The sequence below is a fragment of the Rhineura floridana genome, chromosome 7, assembly GCF_030035675.1.
Source record: "Rhineura floridana isolate rRhiFlo1 chromosome 7, rRhiFlo1.hap2, whole genome shotgun sequence".
In the NCBI taxonomy this organism is placed as follows: Eukaryota; Metazoa; Chordata; class Lepidosauria; order Squamata; family Rhineuridae; genus Rhineura; species Rhineura floridana.
In genome coordinates, this window is record NC_084486.1 from 131,154,870 (window position 1) to 131,182,762 (window position 27,893).

Below are 27,893 nucleotides of genomic sequence, written 5' to 3' on the forward strand. Positions count from 1 at the left end.
CCTTCTCTCCCTCTGCTCATACAGCCCCTGATTCAAACAGCCATAGCAAATGAAGCCAAAACAGAGGTGAAAGGTGCTACACCCTGTACCTGACACTGAAATATTCCTGGCCTCTAGGAAGAAGAGTCTAGTAATAGCACTGCAGTTCTCTGCGTCAGAGTCAGCGTAGTCAGCTGCAGACAGTGTATGTCTTCTATAGGACAGCCTGCCAGTAGAAGTTACATTCTGCTGCATTTGAGAATCTGTGGGAGAAACTCCTGATTAGGGCCTAAAAAAAATGTATGCTTTCAAGATGTCAACAATGGCCCCCATCCAAAGCACATGTGTTTTCTCTGTGCACACTTGAACTTTTTTTTTATGGCTTCCCTCTCATTAGCTGCCTCTGCAGAATCCCCAGACTGCTTTTAAAACTCATTTGCATTTGAAAAATCTGTTTGGGGAACCTGGCATGAGAGCTGCTGAAAGGGAAACCCCAGCGGGGGGGGGGGAATACCATCTGTGTGCCACTGGTAATTTCCTTTGCAGCATTTCTTTCATCGAAAACCCTCAATACAAATGCAGCCATGGCAGCTAGGAACTTCCACATATATATTTTTTTAAATGGAAACTGAGATCCCGAAGAGCTACAGAGGTGGACAGACTTCAGGCTTGTCAGACCTCCTTTGTTTTTCACCAGACCCCAAGATCTACCAACTAGAGGCAGTTGCAACACATCCAATTGTACGCAGTTGGAACTGAAGAATAGGGTGCCTCTGAGCATGTTCTGAGCCTGGTAATGTATTTTCAGTACCAGAACATCCACTCCTAGTTAGGTTTCTTCACACAGGCAATCTTATTTAGGTAGAAAAAGTAATTTTGTTCCTGGTGCTATTGCTGAACAGTTGGGAGTCAGAAATCCTGGCAAATCTGCTACAGATCCCTAGAGATCTACAAAATCTGTGCCATTTTGTACACATACCACACTGCACTTTAGTTAGTTAGCACTGGTTGTGTATATCGGAGGCTGCCAAGCTTTTGCGACCCATGGACACATCTGCAAAATGGAAAAATTGTATAGGGAACCACACACAAACTGCAACCTGGCACTCCCTGCAGCTTCTTCTATTGGCCACAAAAGAGTGCTTCTTTCAGCACTAATTTCAGCAGGGAGAGGGGTCCCTAAGGGCACCAAGGAAGCCTCTGCAGGGGCACCCATGGGTGCCACACTGGTGGCCCCTGTTGCACATGGTGCTTTACAAAGAACAGCTATGACAGGTTCCCAGCCCGTGGGCTTATCTATCTATGTCTGTCTCCACTTCCAAGGCAGTATACATCTGAGTACCAGTTGCTGGAACTCACAAGTGGAGCGAGTGCTGCTGCACTCGGTTCCTGCTTTCAGGTTTCTCATAAGCATTTGGTTGACCACCGTGAGAACAGGATGATGAACTCGAGGGGCCTTTGTTCTGGCCTAGCAGGGCTCTTCTTATGTTCTCATCCGAACAACAGAGGAAGGTAGGAAATGGCAAAGTCATGGGTAGGCAGGGGAAATACGACGGGGTTATTTCATTATGCATACTTGGACTTCAGTACAGGGACTAGGGAATGACCCAAAGGCTTCCTGGGGAAAAGCAGATTTAGAGGAAGGATTCTGGGAAACAGCCGTACTCATGAAAGGCAGCAAAGGAAAATGGGCAGACTAAAATAGGAGACCTTTGGATTGGGGTAATGTTTGATAGCAACAGAATGGTAGAAGCTGGGCTGGGAGGACCAGCAAGAACCATCCTGCCTGTCCTAGTAGAAAAGCAAACAGCTTGTTGTTATATTATCCCTAGAGACAGAGAAATCTGTCAATTTCAGTTTCTCTCTTTTTCTCATTTGTCCAGTCTTACGTTCATTTCTCCACATTTCTGCATCAGTTTGAGAATTTTTTTCAAAAAGAAGAAATCCTCATGAAAATTGCCAGCATTTTAATGTGTATTTCTCCTAATATATGCACTTGTGTATGCAATTTTGCCTGCCAGACACATTTTTGTAAGCAAATTTCCTTGATATAAGGCATTCTTATATGCTAGTTTCATTGTTATGTGCATTTATATGCGCACTTTCCCATAATATACATATTTTTGTACACATTATTTGGTTGGTGTAGACCTGCATCAGAAAATTTAGAGAACTGCGGATTTCAAAAGATAGCTGTATTTTAATTCACATATTGTTTTGGAAAGTGTGAATTTGGTAGGTTCTCATTAAAATTTGAACTGAAACCAATTTCTCCCCCATCTCCAATTGCCCCTAAATTATACCTAAAGAAGTTACTGGAAGCACTCCAGCTTCCTTGAAAACATATTTTTACATAAAACTGTCCCCCTCCCCCACTAAAGGGAAGAGAAAGCAACCTCTTTCACCTTTACTGCAGAAAGATTGAACAAAGTCTATTTGGCAAAACACGAGGTAGCTTTTTATAAGGATATTTGTTGCTTTTAATCATTTGCATTTTGATATGTTTATTCAGTTCCGAAATGATTTCATTCCTCCATGCCATCCTCTGTTTATATGCAGTTTTGTTATGGCCTATGGGGTCAAGACAATCAAACTGCTGCTGCACAGTGAATCAGGAGAGAAGTTTGGGAAATAAGGTGTGTGTCCTGTTAGACAACAGATGAAACTGCACAGCCCCTCACTGCTTTTTAAACTTGGGGAAGTTTGTTTAGAAAGACTACTTCAAATTAGTCAACAACTCTTGCTTGTGTACACAACCAAATTTTAGGAAATGGCTATAAATATACCAATTTCTTACCAGCCAGAACTCTACTGTGGAGCAAGATGTTTATATTACATTAGTTTCAAGTTGGCTAAGGACTAGCAATGTACAAACTCAGACCATTGGTCTAACTCAGCATTGTCTACACTGACCGGCAGAGGCTCTCCAGGGGTTCAGACAGGAAATCCTTCCCAGCCCTACCTGGAGATGCTGAGGACTGAACCTGTGACCTTCTGCATGCAAAGCAGATGCTCTACCACTGCGCTACTGCCCTTCCCCAGATATTCTGCCACATCTGCTCATGGAATTACACATGTATAATACACTATGGCTAGGATCCAAAGAGCTTCATTCATCACACACAGGAGGTTAGGTCTTTGACCAGCAGAGCTTCACGCTATACCCTAAGCTGATTTTGTAAAGTCTGCTCCGTTTCAAAAGGAGTTTGCTATGCAATATGGATGCAGGGCAGGAGAGTGCTGACTGAGAAACACAAGCCCCAAATCCCCACAGAACTAGTTGTATGGTTCTTTGGATCCCAGCCAGAAAGAGCTATCAGATCAAGCAAATATGCTGATACTGGTGGGATAACACCAAGTGGTAATTTAGCACAGTTTCAGCTTTTGGGGAAAAAGAGAGCTGGATCAGAGCTGAAAAACAGCTGTAAGAAAAATATTAAGAACATGATAGATTACCCAAATTTCTCAAGTGTAGACTTTAAAATCATCATTCTGACACACAGGAAGCTGCCTTAGACAACGTTTGTTTTGTTTTTCACTTCTTGTAAACCACTTTGATGTTTTCAAGTGAAATAGCGGTACACATATATATTTATAAATGATTTTATAAATACTGAGTCAGACCATTGATCCATCTACCTCCGTATTGTCTCCACTGACTGGCAGTGACTCTCCAGGGTTTCAGGCTCCAACTCTACTTGGAGATGCCAAGGACTGAAGCCGGGACCTTCTGCATTCAAAGCAGATGTACTACCACTGACCTACAGCCCTTCCAAATACTTCCATCCAGAGGGAGGTCCTGCTTATGTGGGTTGGTATCTTTATCATCAGCCAGGCCCTGGGTCTGTCTGCAGCTCCTTTTGCCACTCTCCTTCTGCAGGGAAGAGCCTGGAGCAGAAACGGTATTGGCAACCTCCAAGTGCCAAAAGAGATTAAAGCAAAGGGAAATGACCTCCCGTGGATTTTGCACTCTGTTCGTGGGCAGTGGAACTGGGTCAGGTTCAGCAGTTGTGACAAACTGGGGTGAAAAGGGTGGCAGTGGAGCTTTTCGCAGTGGTCACCAGATGTGCCAACCCAGCCCCCCCAAGCCCCCCCCAGAACAACAAGGGAAAGGTTGTGGGAGACCCCCTGCCTGAAATCCCAGAGGGCTGTTGCCAATCAGAGTAGACAATACCGAGCTAGAAAGTTCAATGGTCTGACTCAGCCTAAGACAGCTTTCTGTATTCCCAGCACTACAATTCCTGGGCAGTCTGCATTTAAAAATTCCAGTCACCGGGAGAAGGAGCACTGTCCTGACATGGGTGGAAGCAACGAAAGGAAAAGAAAAAGGTACCCAGTTCTGCCTTCTCTTCACACATGTTGTTATGTGCCTTCAAGTCGATTACGACTTATGGCGACTATGAATCCGCGACCTCCAAAAATTAAAGCTGAGAAACTTTGTGGAGAACTTTTAACTATGTTAGAAGAGACTTACAACCTCCCCATACACACACACACCACAACATAATATTGTACTTTAATGTGCAGCACTTTTAAAACACAATCTATTCATATTTAAAGCACATGGCTTCTCCCAAAGAATCCTGGGAACTGTAGCTTGTTAAGGGTGCTAGCAAATGGAGCTCTCTGAGTGGAAAAGGACAGCTCCTGGAATTATTTGGCAGAAATAATGTGCTTTAAATGTGCAACAAATGTGCTTTAAATGTATGGCATGGATCCACCTGTAGATTTTGGGACCAGTTTACTTGTGTGGCAGCACTTACTTTGGAACTCCTGGCCTATTGACATCAGGTAGGCGCCTTCACTGTATTCACAGTGTTATTCACTATATTGTTGGATAGTTGGATTGTTATCTTTTGAAATGATTTGAAATGATTATGTTTTTGAATTGATTGCTATTGATGTCATTTGCATTTTTAAGCCACTTTGAGCATATTTATATGGAAAAGTGGCATATAAATTCAAGTAATAAATAAATAAATAAATATTATTTTCAGTGCCTGCTTAAATTTTTTCTTTAGGTGAGCTTATCCAGACCCATAAAACACATGATGTGTTTTAATCTTTTTAGTCTATTTCTATTTTAATTGTTTGAAATGTTTCAAATTACTTGTTTTTAACTTTTTATTGATAATTTCAATACCATTTGTAAACCTCTCTGAGGTATATAAATTTGGTAAAATAAATAAATAAAATAAAATAAATGTTAATTGTAAGGCTGTTTTGGGACCAATCTTGACTAGAGAGTGGAGGTATACAGACAGCACATACATCAGTGCTAGGGTTGCCAGGTTCCTGGCCTGAGACTGATCCTGTATCTTTAGGAGAAGAGAAAGTCAGCCAAGTGCAGGTGTTCTTGCAACACTGTAATGGGAAAAAACACAAGGTGGAATTCTTCCTTTCCCGTCCACAACTTTTTTTTTCAATTAATTTTTATTCCAATTTTCAAAGCCAAAACAATACAAAAAGAAAACAACACAAATCAATAACTAGTACAATACAAAAAGAAATATATATATATATATATAAAAAAGAAAGAATATTGACTTCCGATTTGTCATAGTTCAGCTATAAATCTATAATATATAACAAACCTATCTCTTAATAGATTATAAAATCACCTTCCTCCAACGGTTATCTTAGTTGGTTTCAAATCTCATTAACATCATATCATTTTAATCTTCCACAAAAAGTCAAAGAGGTTTCCAATCCTTGAGATATATGTCAATCAATTTTTTTTTCTAAATAAACATGCCAATTAATCCAACTCATCAAATCTACTAAGTCCAGAAATTTTAAATCGCTCTTCTGTCATTATCCATATTGGGTCCATCTTCCATCTTCCATCTTTACGCACCCAAAAATCTTGCTGTCATAGTCATATAATAAAAGTCTGATAGGAATTTCCTCCATCACAGATATTTTCTTGCCATCAAATCCAAACGTAACACTGAAGTATTGTTGCAAAGCCGCATCTCTGTTCCTCTTTTCCACATGATACACTAGTACATCTCTTGAAGGTTTTTCCATTGACACAAAACAGGGATTAATTCTGTTAACTTTCTCCATTTCAAGTTCCATCAAATCCTTCCAGTCCAAGAATTTTTTTGAACCGATAATATCTTTATCTCCAATCTCTTCAATTCCTTCAGGGACAGCGCTGAATTCCAAACTGTAATATTTGTCTCCAGGATCCATCACAGCCAGGAAATCCAAATCTTTTTTCATGTCCATAATTAAGCCAATCTCCATAGTTTGAACCTTGCCTTTAATTTCTCTTTCATCCTTTTTTTGTTTTCCAGATCTATCTTTATTCTCCTTTTCATAGAATCCTGAGTTTCTTTCAGCTCCTGTCTCATTTCGTGAAATTCAATTCTCCACGCTTGTCTATTATTTCTCAGTTCTTGTTTTATTGAGTTAATCCCATTCATTATTTTCTGAAACATGTCTAGAGATAAAGTCCCTTCTTGTACATCCATGATCTTCTTAATTGTCATTCTTAAAGCCAAAGGAACAAAATTCCTTCAATTTTCAATGTCCCAAACAAAGAGCAGCTTATTTCTTTAACCAGTTACATAGGAGTTAATCTTTCCAACAAACTAACGTCACACGCTAGACAGCCCTTATCTCTTATCTGCCCGGAAGTGTAAGAACGGCTTTAGTTCACAGCGTCGAAATAGCTAGTAGCAGAGAGAATGAGCAGATTCATCAAAAAAAAAGTAGATCAGGAAAAATAGTCCCAGCCATAAATCAAAAAGATTTCTTATCTCTTCCAATCAGAAATCTCTCGTCCATTGTAATCTTTAAAATGCTATTTTCCATGTCAGCTTTTTGCAATAAAAAAAGATAAGCTATTTATATTTTCTTCCCCCTTAGTTCCGTGAATAAAAAAAGGAAAGTCTTACCTCACCTAGGTTATCTCAATTGCTGATACTTTGACAAATCTCTTTAGCTGTATAGATAAGAAAATGATGAATGTAGACAGGAGGATGTTTGCCTGTTAATCCGTATAAAAAAAAACGGGTCACTTATCCAGCTGAGCTAGCATAAAAATCCTCGCTCTGTCTGAGCTGCTGGAAGACAGACAATTCTGATGAATTCCAGACTCCAACAATCAAAACAAAGCTATGTGGGAAATCTCACGTTTCTTCTTTAACCGGAAGAAATTATTCCCAGTCAGAAAAGAGCCTTCTGACTGAATTTAAACTGGATAAGTTTCATCCAAGACGGAACTCGTCTCAGAGGCTGCACAGGCGTAGGGATCCTTCTGGGAAGTCATAACTTTTAAAGATACAGAAGACCTCTTGGTTGCTAGGCCCAGCCTCCAAGAGGTCTTCTGTATCTTTAAAAGTTGTGCAGAGGGAAGGGAGAATTCCACCTTGTGGCTTTTCCCATTACAGGGTTGCAAGAACACCTGCACGTGGCTGACTTTCTCTTCTCCTAAAGATACAGGATCAGTCTCAGGCCCTGAACCTGGCAATCCTAATCAGTACTGTGCTGAAATCTCTTCCCCAATTTCTCAATAGTTTTCTTCCTCTACAAAAGAGGCTTCTATTTTTCTTCCTTATTCTCAGGGTATTTGAGAATTTCTTTAGAATGTGGGTGGCCATGGGATTTTGTGCTTATCTTACAATTGCAAGGTGGCTGAGGGTGGTGTGCATGTGAGTGTATTTCTGGTAAACATTTCTCCAGCACTCTGCAACCTTCCTGGCTGTCTGCCCTTCCTGATTGGAAAAAGGCCAATGGGTGGAGTTACCGTCTGATGTTTTCCGCTGGGCTTTAATTTAAGTGCAAGCATCTGGGAAGGCTGGAGAGTGCAGACCACTGATGAGCTGATCTGCAGAATGGAAGAAAGGGCACTGACACCTCTCAGCCACTTCAAAAATAAAGTAAATGTAACAAAAACCCTGCACTGCACACCCAAGGGTATTGCGCTGAAATCTTTCCCACCTCTTGGTGAGAAAATTTTCAAATGCATTTTCTTTTCTCATTAACTGATGGTGAAAGGTTAAAAAAAACCCACACAGACACACAGAAACAATTTTCAGCTCAGCAGTAATATACATACATGCTTACAGTGTACATATGTGTGAGTAGGATGTTTGCGATGGTAGAACAATTAGTCCTGTAGACTCAGTTACTCCTGTAACTTCCATTGTTGGAGTGTGTATGCTTCTGAATATCAGTTGCTGAAAACAGTGGAGAGGGGGAGTACTGTTGCACTTGGGTTCTGCTTGCAGGCTTCCCATAGGCATCTGGCTGGCCACTGAGACAACAGGATCCTGGACTAGATATGCCACTGGGCTGATCCTGTGGTCTCTTCTTATGTTCTTAAGATACATAGGGAGAACACACCTTTCCAAGTCATCCCATTTGCTGTTTTATGTTATACATGTATAGCATCATCAGAATTCTGGAAGGACCCGAAAACATTTTATTCTGATGATGCTGGTCCAGAATATAATAGCCTGATGGGACCCAGATGCTTTACAATCTATCCACTGATAGATTGGTCCTGCTGTCTCCATAGAATCTCCACACTGCATTTTAGGTTCTTTAGTGTCTGGGAAATCTTCCTTTGACATAGTTATTTCATTCACATCCATTAAAATCTGCCTCTGACACATCTAGATCTAGGGATTATTTATGCAGTGAAAAATTAGGCATTCTCCAATTTGTGACTTGAGAAGGGGGGGGGGAATCTCCCTTTCTGTAGCTGACCCAAAGGCAATAGATCAAAAGTGCTGTTTTGTGTGATTCTGCCTAGTGTTTTATAGGCAACCTAGTCAGCTCCTTTTAAAATCTGTCTTGGGAAAAGTGTTAAGCCACCTAAATAAGAAACATTTCAAAACAATTTGTCAAGTTGCTCTGTAATGTTAGGAGAAGATGTGTTTCTTCCCCGTCCACAATGCACCCACCCCATCTCACATCCGCCAGTATTTCTTCCATAATGGAAGCTGCAGCTTGTAGAGTAGGGAACAATTACGAATTGCCTGCTGGCGTGGTGCTTAATATATGATAACCATTAGCGTGTGAAGACTTTCAACCAAATGAAATTTTTCAGGTTATGAATAGCCTCGAGGGGGAGGCTCTGCAAGGCTCAGTTGCAAGAGGGTCGTCGGCAATTATTTATCACCTCACACTAAAACAAGGCGAAAATTAAGGGAATGCTCCCTGTGGAAGAAAATTATATATATATATATAAAATGCTAATGTAGATCCAGGACAATAAACAGAGGCAATAGCTTTACAAGCGATGGGGAATTAGCCAACGCATCTCAAGGAAGTGCAACCTTGCCGCTGGCTTTCTGTCACTCTGACAAGGCAAGGGCACAAACAACTCCCTTGCTACAACTCATTATCAGTAATTTCATAGATCAAAATTTTTCTAGCCTGGTTGATCCCACCAAACGAGAGATTTAGGGTGAAAACAAATGGTTGTTTACTAAGTGGGTGACTTGCCAGCAGCAGCCTTGCAACCACATGGGGAAATGTTTGTTTGTGTCATCTGTCCATACAATAAGCAAGATTTTATCACCACTCCTGCTGCCAGGAACTTCTGATCAGGTGCAATACCTGGTAAAATTATTCTTGGACAGACAGGACAGATCAACAGCTCCATGTGCAGATAGTTACCCCTGGAAACCCTGGGATCAGTATTGTCCACACAGGTTTTTTTTCCCCCTCAGGCTAAGGTGAATGTCCTTTGGGGTTACCAGCCAAGTGTCTGGAGTGGCATGGCTCCAATCTAACCTGTCCCTGCCCACCCCAGTGGTATGAGCTTCCATTGGGTAATCTTGCAAGATGCCTCTGGTCTAGTGCCAGAATTCACCACTAGGATCACAGGGAACAGCTTCCTTCTTTGTGGAGGAGTTGCCAACCTAGTGCCTGCATGTGGCAGTGTGCCTGCCAGTATCTCCTTTGGTGCCCATGAAAGATCTTCATAAATATCTCCTCAAAATTCCACAGTACACAAGTGACTGTTGGCTTTCCCTGCTCAGCTCCTGTTTGTACTGGCTCAGACCCTCCTACACTGAACATACCCCCTTGAAACCACATTTTCACTGGATGCCAGAATTGGATATGCACTCTCCCATCTGTTCTGAACAGAGGAGAGATGCAAGGAGCTTCCTTCTGTGAGCAAAAACTGGCTGATATAGGTGCCTTTTCTCCATTGATGGGGCTGCTAATGGAGGGGGGTGGCATTGCCTGCATCATTTGGGGATCCTGTTTCTTTTTCTACTGTTTTATATGCGGCAATAATGTTGTGCTGCGCCCATGTCAGCCATTTTGTGTTATGCTATACCCCATGGCAGCCATTTTGTGGCAAGTGCCCATGACATGTTCTTAAAAATCCAAATGTACCCACTGGCTCAAAAAGGTTGGCAACCCCTGGTCTAATGATCCCAATCTTGGGTGCTCCTTGCACCAACCAAACCCCAACTAAACTTCTGCAGATTTCTTGGTCAATGTCCTTTCCCTTTCTATGGAAGGCAGAGTCCTCATTCTCTCCATGGATCTTAGTGCTCCCCAACTCTACAGGAACCCAACAGCTTTTACAGATCTCATAAAACTAGGGTCACAATATGGTTTCACACTAACCTGAACTGGATTCCAGTGATCTTCCAGGATACAAGGAAAGCTTAGTGCAAGCACTTTCTGTGCTGTTGTTCCACACAACAATTTCACCATCAGAACTCCCTGAAGTAGATAATAAAAAGTCAATGCATGATCAAGGAGGGCTGTATGCAAAGACAAGACTTTGTAATATGAGTTCTTTTTTAAAAGGTGGGCTGCTGTCAAAATTCAATGCACTTTGATGGCTTCACAGACCTGTGCAGTAGAGATGGGTGAGAATTTTGATTCAGTTCAGATTTCAAACCAAATTTATCAAATTTGCACTTTCCAAAACAATATGAAAACTGAAACACAGCCATCCTTCAAAATTTGCACATATTCAAGTTTTGCGATGCAGTTCGCCAACCAATGTTTACAAAAATGCATATATTAGAACATGAATATTTAAATGAAATTAGCATACAAAATGCATTACATAACAAGATATTGGTTGCAAAAATGTGCACATTAGTCAAAACTGCCTATAAAATGTTTCTATTAGGAGAAATTTGCACTAAAATCCTGGAGAATTTTCATGAGGATTTTTTAAAGCAAATTGCTGCAGAAATGTAAAGAACTGAATTTAAGACTGGAAAAATGAGAAACTGAGAGAACCATAATTGAGAGATCATTCCATCCCTACTGTAGAGAGTACAAGTCAGCAAGACCTGATATAAAATAAAATAAAATAAAAATCTGTTGTACACATACTCATTTAAGTCACACATCCTGTAACTTGTGTACTCAATCTTACGGCCCCATCTGATTTTTGTTCCAGGTGTTCAGCTTTCCTTATCGTGTGTACATTTCAGTGATTTCCCCCACCCCTCTCGGATCTCACCCTTTGTGCCTAGTTCAACAAATTCTGAATAGCAGCTGGCTTTTGATCAATGATCAGGTTAATTTGCAAAGAGGATCTATAATATATAACAAGTCAATTGACTCAGCATCTAAGCAAGAAGTCCTGGGCCACACTCTCAGGAGCAGCGTTATCTCAGCTTTCAGTTTCAGGACAGATCACAAATACTTGCTGGCTTTCCAGGATATATCCTGATCCTCCCAGCAGGTTGACAAGACAGGATAAAGCATCTTAAGACCAACTCTAGACTGAACCTGCAGTAAATGAGTTCAGGGCTTTAAATATAGTAGAGGCTGATCCACTGGGGCAAATGGGCTATGCCCCTGCCCTCATCCACCACCCACCTGCCTGCCTTTCCACTTATAAGCAGGTCAAGGAGGTGCCTGGTTCTTCCTCTTCCTCCTTAGTGATACCCTTGTAGAACTCAGCAGGAAAATGGATGGGGGCAAAACTAGAATTAGATGGCTCTGCCTGTCATTGGTTATGGCTTCTCCTACTGTTAGGGCTCCCTGCCTTCTGACCTACCAGTCACAAGGAGCACTAGCCACCACTGTTTAAAACCAAACGCGGAAGTGGTTACATTCTTACTTACTTGGATCTTATTTGAATGTACGGGCAAAACTGAACTATCATATTAGCATAGCTTTTATATTTAAAATATAGGGAGTTCAAGCAATTGCATCCAGCCCCGCCGACTGGCCTGACCCTTTCTTGCTCCAACAATTCGGATCATATCTTGCTTTTGCATTGTAGACAGAGGTGACTTTTGAAGTTGGCTTGTTTCCATTAACCATAGTTACTGTGAACAGAGTTTGTTGGGGCCAAATGGGTTGCTGGGTTCAGACCTGGCAAATTTCCAAACTCCTTTTGACAGCCATATTGCAAGACAGGGTGAACAGAAGACATATGAGCCTCAAGGAGGAGACTAGGCACATTCCTGTAATCCTAAATATGTGTCCCAAAATTGTAGATTGGAGAGGAGTGGGGGCTGGTGCCCATTGCAGAGCTTGGAAAAGTTACTTTTTTGAACTACAACTCCCATCAGCCCCAGCCAGCATGTGCTGGTTGGGGCTGATGGGAGTTGTAGTTCAAAAAGGTAACATTTCCAAGCCCCATTGGGACTGGTAGGGCAGAGGCAGGGAGTGCCAGTAGCAGCTGGAGCCAGAAGCAATAACAGGTGGAGCCAACTAATTCTGGTTTTGTCCCCATCCTCCTCCCTGTTGAGTCCTATAAGGGGGAAACTGAGATTAAAGAGGAGGCTGACAGCCAAGGCTGCCCACTCGATTGGCTGGAAGTAAGAAGGAAGGAAGAGGGGGGCTGGCTGAAGTCGGTAGGGCACTGCCCCATCTGCCCTAATGGACCAGCCTTCATTGGTGGAGAGTTTTGTTGCTCACTACCACCACTAAGCGCTGGCTGAAAGGGAGAAGTACAGAATGCTCAGCCAGACCTGCTCCAAACCTCTTGAATGTCAACAGGCCATATGATAAGACTGAGGCTCTTTCCAAGTTAGGAAAGCTCTTCAATCTGAGCACAAGGGATGCACATCTATCTATCTATCTATCTATCTATCTATCTATCTATCTATCTATCTATCTATCTATCTATCTATCTATCTATCTATCTATCTATCTATCTATCTATCTATCTATCTATCTATCTATCTATCTATCTATCTATCTATCTACCTATCTATCTATCTATCATCTCCTGTGAAAACATCCAGACACACTGGACACCTTATCTGGATCTCATTCCACTGACTTGGAGTCAGGTTGCCCCCCCCCCACCTAGGCGGTGGCGGAAGATGAAGCCCATCAATTTCTATCACACATTTTCTTTGTTTTCTTCTTAAAAGCTGTCATTTGTCTATGTCTTAAAAGTAATTCAGCTCTGCCAGAGTAGCAACACCAGGCTGCAGACCTAGCCATGCGTATAGATGACAATGTCCCTTAACTGCTAATCTTAGGATGATCTGTTGGGCAATAAACATTCCACTACCTGTAACTAGAGTCTGTGGAGGGGAAAAAGCTGCACATAAGATATCATCCTGGTGTTGAGCTCCTCCTTTCCATTCTGAAGGCTGAACAAGAAACTGAGTCAAGTTGTTCAGGCGGAAGACGGTAATCATCCTAACAAGAGAGATTAGCACAAACAAAGTGGTATGAGTGAATTTAGTCATTTCTGATCCTCTACCAAGGAGAGAGTACATTTTTATAGCAAAGGCTCTCCATTTATCCTCAGGTTCAGGTACCTGCAACTAAAGAAGCATTCCTGATTATCTTCAATAATTTATTTAATTAAAAGAGCAAAACTCTAGTCCTCAAGGTTAGGGATAGGGGAGAAATTTAGTTTGGTTCACATTTAAAGTTGAATTTAGCAAATTTGCACTTTCTGAAACAATATGAGAACCAAAACACAGCCATCCTTCCAAATTCGCTCTTATCCAAATTTTGTTACGCAGTTCTCCAATGAGCCAAAATGCATATATTAGGGGAAAGTGAGCATAAAAATGAACATATTTGTGAAAGTGTATTAAGAGATATTGCTTGCAAAAAAATGTGAACATTAGTCAAAACTGCATACAAAAATGTGTTCAGTAGGAGAAATTTGCACTAAACCGCTGAAGAATTTTCATAAGGATTTTTTTTTTTAAAAAAAATGTCAAATTGCTGCAGAACTGAATTTAAGATTGGAAAAATGAGGAACAGAGAGAACTGAAATGGGCGGATCTTTCCATCTCTATTCAAGTGTATAGAAAAAAGTCTGGAAATTGTCAGGGTTACAGAAACCAAGCCTGAATCTGAATAGGATTTTCCATTAACCAATAGAAGTGGGATTAAAGGACATGTACTTGACAGTGCATACACTGTCCTCCACAGGTCACATACATCCAGAACTGCATATCACTTTATCCTCCAAAGCTGGTATGAGCTTTGCAATTTGTATGGCAAGAGACATACAGGAAACCTGCGAAAAGAACATTGGTTTGCTTTCGTGCCCAAATGTTATAACTAAGTGGGTAAGCAGGAAAGTGCCCTCTAGAGCAGAGATGGGGAACCTCTGGACTTCCAAATGTTATTGGACTCCAGCTTCAATCAGCCCCAGCCATCATGGCCAACGGTCAGGGATGATGGAAGCTGGAGGGTTATAGATCCCCAATTCTAGAGGGTCCTTTTCTGCACTGCACCTTTTCCCATAGCTATTTAAATCTGCATATACTTGCAGTAAGAAAAAAAATAGCAACATTATGAAGCAAACTTTGTCAAGGAGAGCCAAACTCCTGTCACCTGTGAAGATGTGAACTGAGCATATTATGCATATAATTTAGTCTGCTTTTACTAGAGGAAGTGGCATAACTCAGTAGCAGAGCATCTGCTTTGCATGCAGAAGGTCCCAGATTCAGCCCCCAGAATCTCCAGGTAGGGCTGGAAGAAACTCCGAACCCCTGGAGAGCCACTGCCGGTCAGTGTAGACAATACTGAGCTAGATGGACCAGTGAGTCTGACTCAGTATAAGGCAGCTACATAGTCATGAGGAAGGGCCAGAGCATTATGTAAAGCCCCCACCCCTGAGCACTCAGCCACACTCTTGCTTCTCAGAGATTAACAGACATGCACTGGTCTGCATGCACAGCCTGGTGGAAGGTACACCACACAGGGCACCATTCCTCAAGTTCTTGACAATGCATTCATCGTAGTACCCATCTGCCTCTCCTGATCATGCCTCTTGCTTGCCTGGATGGAGGATAAAGAGTTTCCCATGGGCAATTGGTTGGCCACTGTGAGAACAGGATGCTGGACTAGATGGGCCATTGGCCTGACCCAGCAGGCTCTTCTTATGTTCTTAAGAGAGGAATATGAGAATGTGATGTAGAAATTAGCCTACTGTACCAAGGTTAATTTTGCATTCATTGCTCTACCCACTTTCATCTCTGATCCCACCCCATACTAGCATGTGGGTCCCAGAAGGTTGCCCAGAAGGGAATGTGGCCCTCAATCTGAAAATGTTTCCCCACTTGTTCTATAGAGCCTTCTTGCAGACCCACATCTCTGCCAGAGTGCCATGTGCAAGTTACTCACACTCCTTGAGTATAAATTGAATTAGTGTACCATAGTGGTTAGACTGTTGGAGACCAGCAAGACCAGGATTCAAATCCCCACCTGGCCGTGAAGCTCAAACATGACTTTGGGTCAATCACCATCACTTAACTGAACCTGTCTCACAGAATTGCTTCCAGGACAGAAGAGAAGGACCATGAACTCCCCTAAGCTCCTTGGAGGAAAGGCAAGATGAAAATGATAAAATGTGCTGTGCCATGGACCTTTTAAAAGGAAAATTGACATCTTGGGTCTCTGAGTCAAGATGTCAAAGCTAGGGATGTGCTAGAATTTCACCCAATTCCAATTCGGTACCTAATTGTCATTAATTTGCTAATTCTCTATCATTGCAGATCGGATTTTTATGTAGCAGTTTTCTGCGGCTATTTTTGAAAATGTATTTTTAAAAACTGCCTGTAAAATATTGATATTAAGAATGATAATTTCATCGATATTTCCTTTCATTTATCAAATATTGATTTTTCCTTTCAACATACCGATTTTAATATCAATATGTTTTGCAAGGGAAAAAAAACCCGGATCAGTAAAAGCAATGGCTAGCAGACAAAGAACAAACTCAAATAGATACTGGCCTATTTGGTCGACGGAAGGCTTTCAAAGGCCAGCTAATCCTATCCCTAGTCAAAGCCCACATCAGATTCCAGTGTCTGTCTGTTCTTGTCTGCAGGGTCATCATGAAAGTGCAGAGTGGAGGCAACTCAGGGTATTTCCCCCCCCCCTCCAATCTCCTGGAGATTCTGCCTGTCTCATCCTCCCTTCTCATCTCTCCTTATTCAGCTGAAGCAATCTGCGTGAAATCCCAAAACTTTGGAAAGAGAACCAGTAATCAGAAAAGGGGACTAACCTTCAAGCAAAGAAAATAGCTTATTAACAGATATCTTTGCAACATGAAATGGAATATTTTAAACATTTGTTTCAATTTTGCCCCCTTTCCTTCATCAGCCTTTTGTTACAGGAAATCTGCATTATAAGTGTCATACTGGGATTTTCTTTTCCATCGCCTATAATTGTTCAGTTGTACTTCCTCGCTGCCAAAACATAATGGCAAAGCTGTCTCCAGTGCACTGTGTATTGTTTCCAACCATACTGATAGACAAGGGGGATAATTACTGCACCAGTCATCTCGCAGCAGTGATATGATGAGCCACAATGTTGATTTCTCTCTTTTTCTTTCTTTCTTGTTGGAAAAAAAACCACAATCCTACATTTTGGGAGATACAGGAAATCAAAGAGAAAAGAAAGTGCAGAGTTCTTAAAAAAACCCAAGGTGTATACTGAATATAATTTAAGGATTTTTAAAGCTCCACCACCACAACACTGAGAACAATAAATGCCCCTATTGTGTACTTTCCTTCCCTATTGCATTTGAAAAGGGAAATCTTGAGAACTGGCAATCCTATTTATTCAGGCCAAAATGCATGGACTTTGCAGACAGAGACAGTGGGAGAAATCCCATTCCCCCTTTCCACACGTTCAGTGAACATGTGATTGTCTTGTGAAAAGGGTTATAGATATCCAGGACATCTATCGGGCCATTTTCGCAGACACACACACACAATAATTTTAGCACTGGCAATTGAAGAATAAATGTTCCTTATCACATTTTACATTTTAAAGCAGGGGTGGCTAACTTTTTTCTGGCCCGAGGACCACATTGATGGCCAGCCAACCCTCTGTGGGCCACATGCCAGTGCTGGTGTGGTCAACGTATAAAGCGTGTGCATACACTACACATCCACACCTTCAGACTACACACAAAAACACTCACTGCATGTGTGCATTCACCACACATACAGCACATGCAAATATACACATACAGCATACACACACACACCAGACAGGCATACACACATTGGGTTGCATTCCACTTACTCAGAGCAGAACCATTAAAATTAATGAACCAAAGTTAGCCATGTCTATTAATTTCAATGGGTCTACTCTGAGGAGGACTAGTATTGAATACCATCTGTAGATACAGTCACACACAAATCCAGCCCCATCCACTCCAGGGCTAGGGGGAGGTAGCTGGAAATGGTGCCTTTTACTCTTAAAAAGCAGGCAGATGGCTTTGTTTCCAGTTGCAGCACTGTGGTGTTTAGTGCTAAGTGGAGATAAAAGATCCCTCTACGTGCTTTTTAGAGAGGATTTATAGAGCAAGACGTTTGGGAGATAAAGCTATGGGGGCTGGCAGGCTGCTTTGCATGGTTTGGTGGGCCAGATGTGGCCCAGAAGCTAGGCGTTCCTGATCTAAGGCATGCTAGAATAAGATGGTCTGCCTCAGGGTATGGTCTGAAAGCACATGAAACCACCACCATGCTGAAGCTAAGGAGGTCTTGGTCTGGTCAGTACCTGGATTGATGACCATCTGGGAATCACATGTATGCCTCTTTGGGTTCCATGATGGAAGAAAGGTGGGATATAATTGTCAACAGGGGGAGTGGGAGGGGAAACAAAGCCACCAACTCTGGGTGGTGGTCCATTCAGCAATCCTGCTAATTCCTCTGTGCATTTTTATTTCTGAAAACACGTGTTGAAACATATGTGGCTTCAGAGTCAAATGGAGTTTGGGGGATATACTTCTAGATCACTGTTTCAGGGAGCTCTGCTTCTAAACTGCATATAGCCAGGCTGGAGTGATTCTGTTTCTCAAGCCTGCACAGAGAACACCTCTGTTCTTAGGGGATGTAGTCATCCAGTCTTAGTCTTAGTCCCCAGGGTTGTAGTCTTAGACCCCCTATTTTTTTAGGAGCAAGTTCCCAGCAGGGTCTCTAAGACTCCAGCATCCTATGAGCCAATCAGCATGAAAGGGGAGAGTGTTAGCCACTGAGAAGAATCTTCTAACATGCTTCCTTTATCTTTCCCGCTGATTGGAGCCAATCAGAGTGAAGGAGGTGAGTCAGCCACTGAGAAGACTCTTCTCAGTAGCCAACATGCTTCTCTTTCATGCTCATTGGCTCCAAGGAACATTTGTTGTGGTGGGCGAAGGCATTAACAAGGATCTCATTCTCAACCCAGTAGTAAAAAAGGAGGGGGAGTGGTGCGGTGTGGCTGTGACTATCATGAAGGGACCTTGCACTTCTGAATTTGCTACTACACTACTGGCAATCCCTTATGAATTATTCCTTTTGGGAGAAAAGGGGAACCAACCTCAGTGAAGCTGGATTACAGTTAAAACTTGGAGAGCAATTTGTTTCCTTTTTTTAAAAAAATACAATCTACAGACAGTGGAGACTGGTGGCTCTGATGTTAGTGCAGCACCTTGGACAGCTCCTTGAAAGTTTGGACTAAAACTCAGAGCAGATTCACTGCTGTACTGACATCAGAGCCACTAGTCTCCACTGTCTACAGAGAAACTGGGAAATGTGCAGAAGTACAAAATCTGAATGGGTAAGAATTGTTCCCCATCCACCACCCAATCCGGGAGTGATTCCACAACTTTACAGAGCAGACCAAATTGTTGTGGTTTACTGGTGTATACAAACCAACACATAAAATGTGATGGCATAGCTATGTCTTTGGGCAACCATATACATGTGTTTAGGAACTGCTGTTTTAATTGTCTTTTTTAAAGTTTGTATTACTTGTTTTTAAGTGTTTTTATTGATAATTTTATTGTCTCATAAACCGTTTGAGGTTTCTTGACAACCAAGTGGTATATTTTGTTCTAAAAAATGTGCTTAGGAACTTAAGCCCTACAATCCTTTGGTCTCTGGCAAGATGTCTGAGGAATCTTAGCCCAGCCTGGTTCTCCCTCTTCAAGGGTGGAGAGAGAGGTCTACTCTTATAGAGGAAGACCTGACCTTGTAGGCCCCCTCTCTCCTACTGTGGAAACCTCTGTGGCCCTAGCCTCATCAATGGAGCTCTGATGTTAGTAGAGGTGAAAAGGAGGAAGATTTGAAGCATGTCAGGGCAGATCAAGGGAAATCATCAATCTGAAGAATCCGTAACATTCCCAGTTCCCTATCATACCACAAAGCACGGAGCAAACTATGGCAGCACTGGAGCTGAAGTAGTGAACTTACTTCCCATTGCTTCTAAAGGAAGGAATATCGGTAAATTAAAACAAATAAAGTGAATATATGAAGGACCCTGCTGGATCAGGACAACAGCCCATCTAGTCTCACAGTGACCAACCAAATGCCCCATGGAAAGCCCACAAGCAGGACCTGAATACCACAACAGACTCATCAGTTGTGATTCCCAGAGGCATACCACCTCTGATAGTGGAGGTAGAACACAGCAGTCATGGCTACGAGTCACTGATAATTTTATCCTCCATCTATTTGTCTAATCCTCTTTTATTATAACCATCCAAACTGGTGGCTATCACTCAGAGCCTGGAAAAGTTACTTTTTTGAACTACAACTCCCATCAGCCCAATCCAGTGGCCATGCTGGTTGGGGCTGATGGGAGTTGTAGTTCAAAAAAGTAACTTTTCCAAGCTCTGCATATCACTACACCTTGTGGGAGAGGATCCCATCATTTAACTAGGGCTAAGTTCAAGGTGCTGATACTGGTGAACAAAGCCACTGAGACTGAGTGTGTTGTAGTGGTTCCACTGCTGGACTAGGACCTTGGGAGACCAGGGTCTGAATCCTCACTCAGCCATGAAGCTCACTGGGTGACCTTGGGCTAGTCACTATTTCTCAGCCTAACCTACTTCACAGGGTTGTTGTGGGGATTAAATAGGAAAGGGAGAACCATGCACACCACCTTGAGGTCCTTGGAGAAAAGATGGGATATAAATTCAATAAATGAAAAAATAAAATACAGTTTGAGATCAGGATACCTAAAAAAAGGGGAAAAAATCTTATCACTTTTGTACACTACTGATCACTGCACTCTTCAGGAGAGGGCAGTCTGTTGATACCGTCTTATTAGGAGGTCTGTTCTGCATGCTGTCAGAAGTGGGCCTTTAGTATGGTAGCACCTATCCTTTGTAAACCCCTCCTTTTACATATTGTACGTTTCTAAAGTCTTTTCAGCACCTGTTGAAGACTTTCCTCTTTCAGCAAAAATGGAGGTTTCCCAGTCCCATCATGGCCCCATCAGCACCATACATTTAAAGATGTATCATACCAATTTAAACAGTCATTGGCTTCCCCCAGAGAATCCTGGGAAATGTATCTTGTAAAGGGTGCTGAGAGTGGTTAGGAGACCCCTATTAGCTTTATAGATCTTTCCCAGAGTGATTTAGCAATAAATCCCACTTTCCAGGGAACTCTGGGAATTGTAGCTCTGTGCATAGCATAGGGGTCACATAACAACTCTCAGCACCCTTAACAAATTACAGTTCCCTGGATTCTTTGGATAAAGCCATGACTATCTAAAATGGTATAATAGTGCTCTAAATATATGGTTCATATGGGGCCTTAGCCCAAGGGTGGAAAGAAAGGCAGGGGTTGGGAGGATGATTTGTCTTTAAGAAACAGTGCAAAGTTAATTCACTGTGCCTCAGTACAACACAATATGGATATGGCATCCATATATTCCTGCCTTGGTTGCATCAAAGTCAGATCCAGAGATCCCCCCACCCCCACCCCGGAAATGAAGGGCTTGCAGAAAAAGAACCTGAAATAGGAATTTTTATCACTCTGCTGACAGAATAGAGATTGGTAAACAGAACTGAAGTCCTTTAATCCTGCCTAATCTATAGTTTGTAAACCACAACACTTATCCTGGCTCAAGCAGGCTTTGTAGAGCGTCCAGCACAGACACATTTCTCATTCTGCTTAAACATATTTACATTGATTTTCTATTTCCTGTGCCAATAACAAGTACTCAGAAGAAAAGAGAAGAAACCACTGTCCACAGCTGGGCAAAATCAGACAGAAGAGGCTGAAGGGAAGGACACCCACATTCTGATATTGTTATCAAATTCTAATACTACGGGTAGCATTCAACTACTCCAAATAGACCCAATGAAATTAATGCACCGAAGCTAGTGTTGTCTGTTGACTTCAAAAGGTCTACTCTGAGTAGGATTAGCATTGAATATCACCTCATTCAAGGTGCTACACGAGAATTTAAAGTGTAGATCTCTAGACACATTGTTTATTTAGTATGCGTTTTTAATAGCATAGCACATGCAAAGTTCCCTATGTATCTTAGTAAAGGCACATCATATCAACACTGGAGACATATGAGTTTTACATAGTTCTCAAGAGTCCTGGGAATTGAGAGATCTGAGAAGTCTCTGTTAGAACACTTGCACTTAAGGGAAAGACCATAGCTTGGTGGTAGAGCACACGCTCTGCATGCAGACAGTCCGAGGTTCAAGGTCTGGGGCTGAGAAAAACCAGTGTCTGAAACCTAGAGAGCCACTGCCAGTAAGTGTAAAGGATGGGGAACCTGTGGCCCTCCAGATCCAGGTAAACTACAACTCCCATAATCCTTGGTCATTGGCTCTGCCTTCTAGGTCTGATGGGAGTTGGAAGTTCAGCAACTTATGGAGGGCACAGGTTCCCTATTCCTGATGTAGACAATACTGAACTCAAAGGATCAATGGCCCAAATGGGAATAAGGGAGGTTCCTACATTCCTACCTACACTCACGGTACGGCAGATATTGAAATGTGACTCCTTCCTGCACTTCCAGGGTATAAGAAGCCCACACTGTGGCTCCCCACTAGGGATGGGTGAGAATTTAGATTCAGTCCACATTTCAAGCCAAATTTATCAGATTTGCACTTTCTGAAACAATACGAGAACTCAAACACAGCCATCCTTCAAAATTTGCACTCCTTCGAATTTTGCAGTGCAGTTTGCCAACCAACCAATGTTTACAAATATGTATATATTAGGAGAAAGTGTGCATACAAATGAATATATGAGTGAAAATAATATGCAAAAATGCATTATGTGATGAGAAATTGCTTGCAAAACTATGTACGTTAGTCAAAAGTGCCTACAAAAATGTATTTATTAGGAGAAATTCACACTAAAATACTGGAGAGTTTTCATGAGGATTTTTTTAAAAAAATCTCAGATTTCTGCAGCAATCTGGAGAACTTAATTTAAGATAGAAAAAATGAGAAACGGAGAGAACCGAAAGTGAGACCTTTCCATTCCTACTCCCTGCATTGAGTCCCATCCCTTCAGGAACTTGGGCAACTCTGCTCTGGGAAGCAAGCCCAGTTCCACTTCCCATATATCCCAGAGCTTCTCATGTGATCCTCTGGTTCAGGAAGGAGCCATGTTATAACAGCTCCCAGGCCACATTCACACCATACATCTATTCCACTTTAGAAAGTCCTGACGTCCCCTAATGAATCCTGGGAAGTGTAGTTTGTGAAGAGTGCTGAGAGTTATTAGGAGACTCCTATTCTCCTCACAGAGCTACAGTTCCCCACGGGGTTTAACAGTCAGTCCTCCTTCCCAGAGAACTCTGGGAATTGTCACTCTGTGAGATGCATAGGGGTCTCCTCTCAGCACCCTCCACAAATTACACTTCCCAGAATCCATTTGGGGAAGCCGTGACTATTTAAAGTAGAGTAATCGTGGCGTACATGTATGGTGTGAATATGGCCCCACACTATCAACATAAGCAAGGCTCAGAGAGTCCTAACTCACCTACAGTTTCTCTATAAGAAAAGACGTTGGGGAGGAGCTGGAATAAGGAACCAGCAGGCAGGGAAAGGTTCACATGCCAAACTTCTGTACCATGTTCCTGCTGCCAACTGTCCCCTCCCAAAGTAGCTTTTCATCCAAACAAAGATGATCATTAGCTTGGCCCTGGGAGCCTCACCGAGTGAGGCATTGCTGCAATGGAACAAAAAGGAAGTTCTCACACTCCTTGTTCCACCACACTTCAAAGCTAATTTGACCACTTTCTTTACCCCTTGAGCCCCGAAAGGTATTCACGTTCATGATGGAAGGAGAGTTCGTGAATCTTCCTTTCAGGGGGAGACTGTGAATGGAAAACCAGGAGCAACGCACACACAAACACACACACACACATGTGTTTTGTCTAGTATTGGAATGGACAGAGACTTCTGTGCAATGGCTGCAATAATTATGCACCACACAGCAATCTCTTCCCTATACCAGGGTCTCCTTCTTGTTTATGCATTGCATTCAGTTTTAGTATTCATGAACTGATGATTTAAGTTAAGCAATCTATTTATTTTTAGCACTTGGCAGGATGCTTTGCATTCTCATTATCTTTCCTTCTTACTTTTGCTGTTTGGAGTCTTTGCCTCTGTTGCTCTATACTTGTCAGTAACTAGAAGCCCCTGGACCAACTCCATCCCCTTGAGATGTACTGCTTGATTCTCCAACTGCAAACCCAGAAGTGAGAGACTTATATAAAGGAGTGGCAACAGGACTTGCCAGCAAGGTCTGGTGGAAGGCGTTGGAACCTTGGGTTTCCACTCCAGAATCCATTCATGAAATAGCTCTCAGTCATTGTAGTTACTGCCCAAGGCTCTCTATCTACTAACTTCTCAGCCCCTTTCATTTGATAAAACAGATTTTGCCTTACAAAAGCTCATGGCTATCAAAAACCAATTGCCAGGGCTAGCCCAAGACATGTTGCTGCCTCAGGTGGACAAAAGGGCACCCTCCCCCCCATTCCCTTTGCAGAAACTGACCAGACAAGCAGTTATATCTAATACTGGCAATCGGACAGAGCGCACCATCCCACCTGAGGGCTGAAGCCTGACTTAGAATGTGCTGAGCAGACCATGTGGCACACCCAGCTCTGTCCTCCTTGATACTCCTCCCCAGTCCCTAGCATCCACCGCCTGAGGTGGCCACCGCACTCTTCCTAATGGTAGGGCTGGCTCTGCCAGTCATAAAATTTTAAAGTTGTAAAATCTTAATTTTTTTCCTGTTTGGATCAATGCCCAGTGTCATGTTCATCAAGTGATACCTGCAACCATCATGCGATCATCTGGTTGTGTGGAGTAGCTGGCTCTGGCCAATTACTATGAATAGAGCTTCTTTATCAAATGAATTAAGTACCCTTCAGCGGAAACAAGCTCTGACAGGATGAGTCCGCATCTTCAATTTATGCACAGGTGATAGAAGACACTGGATAGACACCTATCAGTGTGGCATCTACTGTTAGGTAACTGCCCAGCGCAATAATAATCTGGAATAATTGATGAAAGTAGTTTCACACATCCACTTTATCAAATGATAAACACAGTCAATCATCATGTGAATAAAGTAATGTGAATAAGTGATAATCTCTATCTTTTGATAAGCAGTACCTCCTCAGATTTTGTAAAATAGGCTGAGGCAACCTTGGCTTTTTAAACTCCATTGTTTCATAATGTTGGTTCTGAACACTGACTTGGATACAAACAGCCCCTTCTACAAACAGAAGAAGATTTTGTTCATATAGAGGGGCAAGGATGGACAAACTCTGGTTTCCATATTCTAGCAGCTATAGCCTCTCCTCCGTGGCTCTGCCACATCCCACGAGGTATGGGGGTGGACGGGAATTCAGTTCACATATTTGACCTTCCCAAAACAATGTGTGAACCCAAATGCAACTACCCTTTAACATCTGCACTTCTCCAAATGTTGCAGTGAAGTTTTCCCCACCATATAATGTGCACCAAAATCTGTATAACAGGACAAAGTGTGCTCTAAAAAAATCGTATATTAGTGAAAATAACATACAAATACATCCTATTAAGCAAAACTGCATACAAAATGTTTATGTTAGAAAAAAGGCACACTAAGATGCTCATGCATTTTTCATGGATTATTGAAAAAAAGAAAGAACTGCAAAATAAGGCAGAAATGTGGAAACTTAAGCCTGGAAAAACGAGAGAAGCCAAAGCTGATTCACCTGTCCTTATATTCCAAGACTTGCTGGAGAGTCCCTGGCCATCAGGAGTGGCTTTTTAAGGTAAGCAATAGTGGGAAAGCGGTGAAGGGATCCAAACTGTTTTCAATTATAATGAATAAGAATTTGTATGTGTGCGTGTGAAATACTGGACCAGTAAAAAATTAATTCTGTCCTTGGAGTTTCAAAGAAATATGCACAAATGCAATTCATCTCACCCTAATTCCCAGCCCCTCAACATAATTTTATAGTGAACAACAGCTTTACCTCGACGGAGGAAGCAGCCTTTGTCTGTTGTCTGAGTTTTCAAATTTATGGGCAGAAGGGTTTCTAATTAAGTCTTGCCTCTTCTTCCCCCAGAATATTTTGGTGGAGAAAATATACATCTCATCCCTTCCCTGCCAGGACCTCTAAACAATTTTAATGGCTTTCCCTACCTCCAGCAGAAAACAAAACCAAACCAAAAAAAGGCAAAGAACTCATAAAATCAAACAGTGCTACAAACAATGAAATATTACATTCGAGAGTAGCCTCACAAGGGCTCAACTTTAAACAGTGTTGACATGTTTGAGCGTCGCAAGATTCATTGCAGACCTGCCCAACACAGAGGACCAGTTCATGCACTCATCAGGCTTTCATGTGGTAGGGAAGTGGCCACACCTCCAGTTCTCCATGATGCTGGAACACACACACCCCTTTGAGGAGCAGCAAGGGTAGCCCTATTTCAGCCTATCTGTCTGCATGGGCTGAGCTTTGAAGCTTCTGGGGGTTTGCCCACGTTGACTTATGCCTCTAGATCAGCCTTTCCCAACCAGTGTGCCTCCAGATGCTGTTGGACCACAACTCCCATCAGCCTCAGCCAGCATTGCCAATGGTCAGGAAAGATGGGAATTGTGGTCCAACAACATCTGGAGGCACACTGGTTGGGAAAGGCTGGGCTAGATTGTAGGTGGAGAAGTAATTGAGGATGAGGACCAATATTTTTTACGTCTTACCTGCCAAAGCCAGAGTAGGACCCATCATGTGAAAGTGAGATCATGGCCTAGAAGCAATATACATTTTGACATGGTTTTTTTTCCTGATTAAGTGGGGATTAAAATTTAGCAGGGGCATTATGTACTTTTTACTCCCGTGCAAGTAACATGATATCAGCATGCCTGTTGGCTGTATTTTGTATTTACCTACCTATAACTTGTACAAGTTTATAATAATGGCTTATATTGTTGTTGTTGTTGTTATATATTGGCATTTTTGCTTATATTGAGTGCCATTTTGTGATATTTTGATATTAACTGGTTTCACATAATATTAGCCACTTCGGGACATTTTTAGACGAGAAAAAGCAGGCTAACAATCCATCTGTGTGATGGAAGTATGAAGCTTGTAATTGCTCCTCCACCACAAAGGCTATACCAGGTGTGACATTTGTCATGAGGTTTGCCCTTGCATTGGGTTTCTTTTTTTAAAAAAAAGGGAGGAAATGGTGTTTCCCATGATCCTTATCACTGATGCTGGGGATTGAACTTGAGACTTTTTGCATGGAAATCAGGTGCTCTATCGCCTAGCTATGGTCTTCCTTGTACATGAAATATAATACACATGCATTAGCAGAAGGACTATAATCAGTGTCTTTAAATAAAAGGGGAAGTTAGACTATAACTTTTGCTGTAGTTCAGGCTTTCCCAAGCTGGTGCCCTCCAGATGTTTTAGACTACAACTCCTATCATCCTCACCGCTGGCAATGCTGATTGGGGGCTGATAGGAGCTGGAATCTAAAACATCTCTGGGGGACTAGGATGGGGACTAGGATGCTATAGTTACTGTGATGTGTAAAAAAAACCCAGACAATTCTAAAATACACTGTGTGTGTGTAATTTAATCTTGACTACATTCAAGAACACTTCCTTTAAAATCTTGTTGAAAAACTTGCTGTCCTCCCCAATGAAATCTAAAACAGCATCCCTGATCAAGACAGATGAGTTCCTTTCCTGCCATGCTACACCTTTGAATATCACATCCTTTCTCAGATGACACACAGACACTGCTAAATCTTTTATTGGATTCACTTATCAAACAGCCCTTGAATTGGTGTGACAGCCTGGAGAGATAAGCATTAGAAGATTTTATCTCCAGAAAACAGAAGCAAAAAGAACCCTTTTCCACCTTACACATTTCCCTCCATCGTCGGTTAATATTTACAGTACCTGTCCCAACCTAGAACTACTATAGTCCAGCTTAGCACCAAGATCTGGGAGATTTCAACTGTTCGGTCTCTTCCAGCATTGAGTTTATGGTGACAATGTCCATTGAAGTCCCAAATCTGCAATTCAAAGTAGAAAAATCAATATTTCCACAACAACACAGCAGGAAATGATGCTTGGTAATTTCAGAAGTAACGTGCCAAAAAATGTAATATAGGCACGACCAAGGCATGCCTACTGCAAAGACCTATTTAATGTAAGGGAGTAGCTATCACTTGGTGGCAGGACACATGCTTTTCATGCAGAAGGTACTAGCATCAG

At 42.0% G+C, this 27,893-nt stretch overlaps 1 protein-coding gene across 1 annotated transcript in view; it reads right to left on the minus strand.

The window, feature by feature from the left end:
• WDR49 (WD repeat domain 49) overlaps positions 1–27,893 on the minus strand; it is a 140,510-nt gene that overhangs the window by 38,407 nt on the left and 74,210 nt on the right. The window contains exons 10-13 of the mRNA XM_061634496.1: positions 27,576–27,691; positions 13,454–13,584; positions 10,582–10,680; positions 90–242 (exon numbers count right to left, since the gene is read on the minus strand). Of these exons, the coding sequence (XP_061490480.1) occupies positions 90–242; positions 10,582–10,680; positions 13,454–13,584; positions 27,576–27,691 (499 nt within the window). The remainder of the gene's footprint in view (positions 1–89; positions 243–10,581; positions 10,681–13,453; positions 13,585–27,575; positions 27,692–27,893) is intronic.